The sequence below is a fragment of the Bombyx mandarina genome, chromosome 17 (assembly GCF_030267445.1).
Source record: "Bombyx mandarina strain Sakado chromosome 17, ASM3026744v2".
NCBI lineage: Eukaryota > Metazoa > Arthropoda > Insecta > Lepidoptera > Bombycidae > Bombyx > Bombyx mandarina.
This window is the reverse complement of record NC_143223.1, coordinates 10,099,447-10,109,674: the sequence shown is the minus strand read 5'-3', so window position 1 is coordinate 10,109,674 and position 10,228 is coordinate 10,099,447. Positions and strand designations below refer to the sequence as shown.

The window sequence follows — 10,228 nt, the reverse complement described above, 5'->3', positions numbered from 1 at the left end:
TTATTCTCGGTAGACTCTATCCCATGATCTGTAAGCGGAGTAAAATGTCCCTTCGGAACAAGGTGACACTTTACAAAACTTGCATAAGGCCCGTCATGACTTACGCGAGTGTGGTGTTCGCTCACGCGGCCCACACACACATAGACACCCTCCAATCTCTACAATCCCGCTTTTGCAGGTTAGCCGTCGGGGCTCCGTGGTTCGTGAGGAACGTCGACCTTCACGACGACCTGGGCCTCGAATCGATCCGCAAACACATGAAGTTAGTGTCGGAACGTTACTTCCATAAGGCTATGCGTCATGATAATCGCCTTATCGTTGCCGCCGCTGATTACTCCCCGAATCCTGATCACGCAGGAGCAAGTCACCGTCGTCGCCCTAGACACGTCCTTACGGATCCATCAGATCCAATAACTCTTGCATTAGATACCTTCAGCTCTAACACTAGGAGCAGGCTGAGGAACCCCGGTAACCGTACTCGTCGAACTCGACAAAGAGGTCGACGTGCAGCCTAACCCATGCATCAGCCCGCTGAGTTTCTCGCCGGATCTTCTCAGTGGGTCGCGATTCCGATCCGGTAGTAGATTCATTCGCGAAGCAATTGCTCTTGAGTTGTTAGGTCTCCTTCGGAGGCGCTCGGGCAGTTGTTAGCAAATCCCACCCCTCCTGGCTGAGCCTTTGCTCGCCCACCTGTCCTGGTGAAGCTGGAAAGGCCTACCGGCCACCAGTAATCTTTCAATAAAAAATAAATAAAAATGGTATGCACGTAACTGTCTGTGAAGGAATTCGTTCTAGTTTGAATCATGGGACAGCCGTTTTAATATGATTTAATAATTATTGTGACATATACAATGAAGACTCAGACCTCATGTCTCAAGGTGGTCGGTATTCACGTTATGTGTGTGGATTCCAGTAGCCATGCCAAGCCTGAAAACTCAAAATGTGAGTTTTCAGGTCTATCAACTACCCACTGATCATTCATTATAATATGTAATATTATGAAATATGTACATGTACTGTATGTGTACGCACTGATTTTTTAATTTTTAATAAATAAATAAACCGAACCGAATGATCATGTTTCTATACTCTTCGTATATATGAGTGTTACTGTGTTACTTATAATATTTGCTATGTGTATGTGTGTTACGTACCCTAGTAACATGCATTTTGTTAATTCGCTATTTCGCAATTAGCAACCAGTGGCGTACGTGACTACAAATTGTCGACGCAGCAACCTCATTCCATGTTCATGGAAAATTACGCGACTGGCGTCAAGTGCTGACACTGCAGCGTCGCTATGCCGCCCGGGCCGGGGCCCGCTGGCGCCACTTCGGTACTGACATCGTCCAAGTCCACTCGATAGCATCTTAGTTTAATTAATTGTTATAATTGTAATTCTTTAATAAATAAGTTCATAGAATTTTGGTTTTTTTTAAACGCTACGGCTGTAGTCTACATAATTGGCGCAGTCGGTAGGATATTCGAAGCAGTGCGCGGCGCGGTAAAGAACACCAAAAATCGTTGATTCTGCCGACTCCGTATAGTCGCTGCTCGTGCTATCAAGCCCTTATCGAATACCTGAATCGTGAAGACACAGCCGGCGTAGTATCTGGAAATCGATACGCGAGAAGACCAAAATGATATATCGTATGTAAGTACTTGAACCTTCTTTTTGTGTTGCCTCCTTGTCAATCCAAATCCAAAATTTTTCATCCGAAGAATTACGGTGAAAAATCTGTCTCCTCAAGGCAGATTAGTAGTAGACAGAGAGACGTCGATTTAAATAGAAATTTAGATATTAACGTAAGTTATAAATTAGAAATGGCCGTAGACCCGGACCAAATCTATAAGGCCCTTCGCCCAGTGCCAGAGTTCGACGGCAATCCGAACATACTGACTAGGTTTATCAGAATTTGTGACCAAATCGTCACACAGTATATAAGAACAGATCCTGGCAACGAATTAAATAACCTCAGCCTAATAAACGGTATATTAAATAAAATAACTGGTCCTGCCGCCAGGACCATAAATTCAAATGGCATACCAGAGAACTGGTTAGGTATCCGTACTGCCCTTATTAATAATTTTTCAGACCAAAGAGATGAGACCGCTTTATACAATGACCTATCCTTACTAACACAGGGAAACAGTAGCCCCCAGGAGTTTTACGACAAATGCCAGACCCTATTCAGCACTCTCATGACATACGTAACTTTACACGAAAGTATTGCCACAACCATCGAGGCAAAACGCGACTTGTATAAAAAGCTAACAATGCAAGCATTTGTTCGAGGCCTCAAGGAACCCTTGGGATCTCGCATACGCTGCATGAGACCGACCTCCATTGAAAAGGCTCTGGAATTTGTACAGGAAGAACTTAACATAATGTATCTACAACAGCGAAACGGGTTCACCTCTGAACGGCGCAACCTTATTCAGCCTACACCGACACCACCTGTAAAGATACCACCTATGTTTCCGGTAGCAATGCCGAAACCGCTTTCATTCGGACCGAACCCAGGACCGAGCTGGGAGCGACAGCCACCACCAGGACCTAATAACCATTGGAAACCTGCTTTCAAATTTAACGCCCCTCAGCGCATGCCTAACATGCCATCACGCACGCAGCAAATGTTCGCATCGCACCCACCAAACTACAACCCCGTAGCAACGTATTTAGGCTACCTCAGCGGAACCAGGGACCGAAACCTATGAGTGGTATTAGTCACTACGTGGCAAAACAACTTCCACTCACAGGTCATGATTGGAGTAAGTCAGGTAACCCACCTCCAACAAATTATTTTAAAACAAGAGAGATGAACATTAACGAATGCTACAATAGTGACGGTTATTACTACCCGACAATGACTACTATACCCACGACTATGACCGTAACTATTATACAGATTACACTAACTATGACGCGGACTATAATAACTATGAAATATACGAATATTACGACCCTACAATAAATGACTGCCCACCAAACGAAAATAAAGTTAACGAAATAAGTAGTATAGGAGCCGAAGCGCAACCCTCTACTAGTCATTCGGATCAGGATTTTCCCGTGAGCCCCCATTAAAACTGTTAAAATAGAATTAAATTTACAAACTCAACGCCAGTTACCGTACCTAAAAATTAAAAATCCACCTCTAAACATATTAATCGACACGGGCGCAAATCAATCCTTTTTAAGCCCGAAAGCGGTGGAAAAATACTATTCAAATATACCTCTTAAATATGACCCCTTCGAAGTAACGAACGTCCACGCTACAACTAGGAACGACTTTTCTATCACTATACCAGCTTTTTCAGAATTTAACGACGCGGGACCTATTAAACTGTTTGTCTACGATTTCCACAATTTTTTTGACGGACTTATTGGTTTAGACTTGCTGACTAAATGGAAATCTAGAATCGACCTTAAAGACAACTTACTGATTACAGACAATTCTACCAACCCTATTGAAATGTTCAATTCTCGCAACGTCAACCTGTACGAAGACATCGTACCGGCTAACTCTAGTAAGCTAGTTAGAATTCCAATAAATTCATCTGACGGCGAAGTCTATATCCCGCAGCAATATCTGAACAACTGTGTGGTGAACGAATGCATCACGACAGTCGTTAAAAACCGTGGTATAATTGAAGTCGAAAAACACATCGCATAACGACATGATATTTTCAATGGACCGCCCCCATAGAAGCGTTAACGTTTAATATCGAGTGCAGCCGTACCGAACAAAGTCGTAGTCGCGTTGATCAGGTCTTATCACGATTACGTACCGATCACCTTAATGAGGAGGAAAAAATGAATTTAATTAACCTCTGCTCGCAGTACGCTGACGTATTCTATCTTGAGGGTGAACCGCTCACCTTTACTAATAAAATAAAACACCACATTAGGACGACCGATGAAATTCCGATCTATACAAAAAGCTATCGCTATCCTTTTGTCCACCGGGAGGAAGTTAGAGACCAAATTTCTAAGATGCTGCAACAAAATATAATAAGACCATCCGACTCAGCATGGAGCTCGCCTATCTGGGTCGTGCCTAAAAAGGCAGATGCATCTGGAAAACAAAAATGGAGATTAGTAGTAGACTTCCGTAAGCTAAATGAAAAAACTATCGACGACAAATATCCGATACCAAACATATCCGACGTTCTAGATAAATTAGGTAAGTGCCAGTATTTCACAACCCTGGACCTGGCAAGCGGATTCTACCAAGTGGAGACGAACCCTGAAGACATCCCAAAAACTGCGTTTAATGTAGAGCACGGACATTTTGAATTTCTAAGAATGCCGATGGGATTAAAAAATTCTCCGGCTACATTTCAAAGAGTTATGGATAACGTCTTGAAAGGTCTTCAAAACGTTATATGCCTAGTATATCTTGATGACATCATCGTTTTTAGCACATCCTTACAGGAACATCTTGTTAACCTCGAAAAAGTGTTTCAGAGACTTCGTGAGTCCAACTTCAAAATACAGATGGACAAATCAGAATTTTTAAAATTAGAAACAGCCTACTTAGGTCATATAATTAGCAACGAAGGAATTAAACCTAATCCCGACAAAATTGCCACCATACAAAAGTACCCGATACCAAAACCACAAAACAAATTAAGCAATTCCTCGGACTTATAGGATATTATCGAAAATTTATACCCGACTTTGCTAAAATAACGAAACCATTCACACAGTGCTTAAAGAAAGGACGGACTATAACCCTTAGTAAAGACTACATAGACTGTTACGAAAAGTGTAAGCAACTTTTGACTAACGACCCAATATTACAGTACCCTGATTTTACAAAAGAATTTATTTTAACAACTGACGCATCAAATGTGGCTTTAGGAGCTATATTGTCACAGGGCCCCATAGGCTCCGATAGACCTGTATGTTACGCCTCGCGTACCTTAAATGAAAGCGAGATGAATTACAGTACAATTGAGAAAGAATTACTCGCAATCGTGTGGGCCACCAAATACTTTAGACCATATTTATTTGGCCGAAAATTTAAAATAATAACGGACCATAAACCACTACAGTGGATTATGAACCTTAAAGAGCCTAACTCACGTTTGACCAGGTGGCGACTTAAACTTAGCGAGTATGACTACACCATCGTCTATAAAAAGGGCAAAATTAATACAAACGCCGACGCCCTCTCGCGAGTAGAGATACATAACGAAGATGTAAGTTCCATGATAGCGAACCCTTCAGAAAAACCACCCTCAGTCACTGGTTCAACCACCGCCACAGCTCATACCAGTAATGAAAACCCCATATTAGAGGTCCCCATAACCGACGAACCATTGAATAAATTCTATAAGCAAATATGTATAACAGTGGTCGGAGACATCAAAAAACGACCCGTTGTCAGTAAGCCATTTGAAACGCACACTCGCATATCTATACAAGTTTCTCAATCAAACTTAAGAGAAGACATCATAAACGCCATTAAAGAATTCGTTAATCCTAAAGTAAAAACTGGCCTCCTTATTAATCCAACACTAAGCATGTACGACATTATACCTATAATTCAAGACACGTTCAGAAATTCGGCAATGAACCTCCTACTCACAAAGGTCGAATTAGAAAATGTGAAGGAGTACCTTCGGCAACAAGAAATAATAAGCCACTATCACGATGGAAAAACTAACCACCGCGGAATAAACGAGTGCTATTTAGCTCTTTCGCGAAAATATTACTGGCCGAAAATGAAAGATCAAATTACAAAATTCATAAACGAATGTACTATATGCGGACAAGCTAAATACGATCGCGCACCCATTAAACAGCAGTTTAGCATAGTACCGCCCCCGAAGAAACCCTTCGAAATAGTTCATATGGACTTGTTCACCGCCCAATCCGAAAAATACCTGACATTTATTGACGTATTCTCTAAGTACGGACAGGCTTACCTGTTGAGAGACGGCACAGCAATTAGCGTATTACAAGGTCTATTGCAGTTCTGCACGCATCATGGTCTACCTTTAACCATAGTAACTGATAATGGTACAGAATTCACAAACCAATTGTTTTCCGAATTCATACGACTTCACAAAATAAATCATCATAAAACCCTAGCACATACACCTAATGACAATGGCAATGTAGAGAGATTCCATTCAACCTTGCTAGAACACCTTCGCATACTTCGCTTACAACATAAAAATGAACCTGTAATAAACTTAATGCCTTATGCAATATTAGCTTACAACAGTTCAGTTCACAGTTTCACCAAATGTCGCCCTTTTGACATCATAACGGGACACTTTGACCCTAGAGACCCTCTCGACATCGACATAACAGCCCATTTACTGCAGCAGTACATGGAATCACATAAAGCTCAAATGACTACAGTTTATGAACTCATAAATGAAACCTCACTTGCTAACCGTACATCTCTCATTGAAAATAGAAATAAAGACCGCGAACCAGAAGCGACGTACCAACCTAACCAACAAGTTTTCATTAAAAACCCGATAGCAGCCCGACAAAAGACAGCCCCGAGGTACACTCAAGATAGAGTGTTAGCAGACTTACCAATTCATATCTACACATCGAAAAAACGAGGCCCTATTGCTAAATCCCGACTTAAACGTGCACATAAAGACTTCCGATTGTTACAGGATTCTACTGAACCTCCTGACCCGACATCTGACGACCGCACACGAGATAAAACTTGAGACCCTCGAGAACGGACCTGGACTTTTACCTTTTAAACTCGGACAGACTAGACTCGTATCCCACTATCATTCATTTTTACAATATATAGAATTAGCTGATGTAGACCACAGACTCGACTCAGTACAAACTCAACTAAAATATTTTAAAGACCAACTAGACGAACACACTTATCTCCTTTATGAACTGCAAATAAACTACCTAACTAGCAAAATCACTAAAATCAATTCTAAAATTAACAGCCTCAAACCCAATCGTGTAAAAAGAGGTCTCATTGATGGCTTAGGTTCAATTGTTAAAAGCATTACAGGTAACCTAGACCAGTCAGATGCCGAACTTTACAGTAAAGCTATTAAAATTTTGCAAAATAATGATAATCAGCTATCATCCGAGCTTAACCAATATATTAGTCTGAACAAAGCATGGATGACCGAACATACACAGCTACTTTCCGAAATCGCAAAGAATCAGGAAAAAATTAATGTTACCCTAAGCTGGTTATTAGACAGTAAAATATATGCCGATAGTAATCTGCTTAAATATGCTAAATTTGCCCAGTTACTAGCTATCATTAGTGAAAATATTGAGGATTTATATAACGAATTATGTAGGATTGAAAATATCTTAAGTTTTATCCGTGCATCAAGCACACACCATAGTATGATAAGCATAGATACGTTAAGTAATATGACAGATAGGTTAAGAAAATTATATACGGAAAACCGTATTTTAAACGTAGATTTAAGAGAATATTATAATATTATAAAACCAGGCTATTATTATGTAGGAAAGAAAATAGTTATTGTCTTTAAATTTCCTGTAATTTCTCCGGATGAATTCGAATTATATAAATTAACCATTGCCCCTAATAAGCATCAATTAACTTTCGTCCCTCCTTATCCTTTCATCGCAACAAATAAGAAAGCGTTCATGTACATAGAGGCTGAATGCCCGAAGTACAACAGGTACTACCTCTGCGAGGAAAATATAAATCACCAGCCAAGAGATGACCCTGATTGCATCCACGATCTTATCTACAATCAAGCCATGAACACTTCATGCCAGCCAACCTCTGTTTCTTTCACTAAAGAAGCCATGGAACAATTAGACGATAAGCATTACGTCCTTATTTTCCCCGAGACCACGAAGATCGAACTTCATTGTCAACGCCTGGAGTACAGTACGCTTCAAGGAAGTTATCTCGTTACCATCCCGCAAAATTGTAAGCTGCGAACCGGACGACTAACACTGGCAAACAATAATGATCAGATCAACGGACAGCCTCTGAAAATAACCGAAATCCCGAAGGATGCAAAAATCACAGGACCCATTAGACCTCATATCAAGCTCACCTCCTTGAACCTGGAGAAAATACACCAAATCCAAGATGATATAATCCAACAACATCCTGTGGACCTAGAACAAAGTGACGTCACGAACCAAGCACTCTTTCATACGACAATACCCTTTTACGGAGCACTCTGCGGCGCGATTGTCCTAGCTGTTGTAATCGCTGTTCATCGGCACAAGTCTTGCAACATAACCCTGGAAAAGAAGCCACGCGAAGAAACCTCAAAATTTCACCCGTACGAGAGTCCAGAAGAACCCCAGAAGAAGGACCGAATTCCGGCAACATTTGCCCTCAAGATTATCAAATAGTTGCCGAGCTAAGGGGGGAGGTGTTACGTACCCTAGTAACATGCATTTTGTTAATTCGCTATTTCGCAATTAGCAACCAGTGGCGTACGTGACTACAAATTGTCGACGCAGCAACCTCATTCCATGTTCATGGAAAATTACGCGACTGGCGTCAAGTGCTGACACTGCAGCGTCGCTATGCCGCCCGGGCCGGGGCCCGCTGGCGCCACTTCGGTACTGACATCGTCCAAGTCCACTCGATAGCATCTTAGTTTAATTAATTGTTATAATTGTAATTCTTTAATAAATAAGTTCATAGAATTTTGGTTTTTTTTAAACGCTACGGCTGTAGTCTACATAATTTGTGCTATAATTCTCATGTTGTATTTGTTATTTTAGTTATGTGTTATTTGTTCTACACACACTTATCACTTTTTATTATTATTCTCATTATCCTCTCGCAGGTCTGCTGGAAGAGATTTCTCAAAGAAATAAGCAGTGCCTTTGTACATAATTTTCCTATTACTCTGTACTGTGTCTTGTTTTCTGTGTGTACATAAATAAATAAATAAACCTACAAATATTCGTATGTACTTCAGGATTAAATCTTTGGTGTATTACCGAATAGACCACGGAGGCTTTAAGGTTTTAATGTTTTATTTACTACAAAAAATTACGTAGTCTTTCAATTGTTGATGTGATTTAATGTATAATGAAGTAGTAAATGCAGTGACATCACTCGATGAGATCAGGTTACGTGTAGAACAATGACAGCCTTATTTACCTCAATTCACTTCAACATGGTAGTTAGACTAAGACTTAGACTAAAACTGATCGTAGACTTAGACAAGATTCGTACAATAACTAGAGAAAAAAAATATATTACTAGACGGATGATACAAATATCGTTAACCTTTCAGTAGGAAAAAATTATCATTTCTCTTTGAGATTACTCAACTGGGTAGTTTAGATACGAATTACCACCATCTTCTTATTTCTACAGTAAATTTATCGGGTAGGTAGAAGGGTAGTTAAGCTATTGTTCTAATACACGAAGACTTTTCGCGCCTTTTCTGCGAACCGAATAGCGTTATAGGATCTACGTGCTTTTTTTTAGGGATGAAGAATTACTGTTGGCCCAAAGGCCTTTCCAGTTTCACTAGGACTTGCTAAGAGCTGCCTGATGACCTCTAAAGGAGACCTATCAGCTCAAGGGCAGGTGCTTCGCGAATGCATCTGATCTACGTGGTCTACGTGCTCCTACGTGCGACTAATGTTAGATGGGACGTGAGACCGTCTACCAAGCAATAAAAATCGATTTCATATAGATTATCCGATTGTCCTTTTGTTTTATTCAATTATTATTGTCGAGCTTCATTTTATTTCTGTCTTTGATTTCTGGAATAAATATTTATTTTTCAATTTAAAAAAAAAACGACGATAATAAAATGAAAGAGAAAATGTAATATGCATATAATGTACATATAATCCAAATCTCTAGTAATTCGAATTTCGATCACTAGGCGACACTCGTAAAAAAGTCATGTCTTTAATTATTATTTGTCCATTATGTTAAGTAATATTTATGTTAAATTGAAACTTTCAATAGCTGCTGTGGATACTTCAAGGAAGTGAAGGAATGTCGATTTAGACAACAGGGTGCGACTACTTTTCATAAGTTTAACGATAATCATAGCGGAGCTTGATGATTTTCACTAATTAATAAAAACCTTTTGACTTGATGCGTTTTTTGGTTCTGTATATGTTGAACAAAGGCTTCGTCTTTATCTGTATGCGTTTTGTGGAATGCTAATGAATATTTATCGGGTATATTTTATATCGCCGCTTTACATCCGGATTGATTAGTAAATGTTTTGTTGACCAATAGTG

At 40.0% G+C, this 10,228-nt stretch overlaps 1 protein-coding gene across 1 annotated transcript; it reads left to right on the top strand.

The window, feature by feature from the left end:
* The first annotated feature begins 1,133 nt into the window (after window positions 1-1,133).
* On the top strand, window positions 1,134-8,659 carry LOC149501143 (uncharacterized). The gene is made up of 2 exons (XM_089734529.1): window positions 1,134-1,654; window positions 6,646-8,659. The coding sequence occupies exons 1-2, from the start codon at window positions 1,641-1,643 to the stop codon at window positions 8,357-8,359; spliced, it is 1,728 nt and encodes a 575-aa protein (XP_089590655.1). The 5' UTR covers window positions 1,134-1,640; the 3' UTR covers window positions 8,360-8,659.
* The last annotated feature ends 1,569 nt before the right edge of the window (window positions 8,660-10,228 follow it).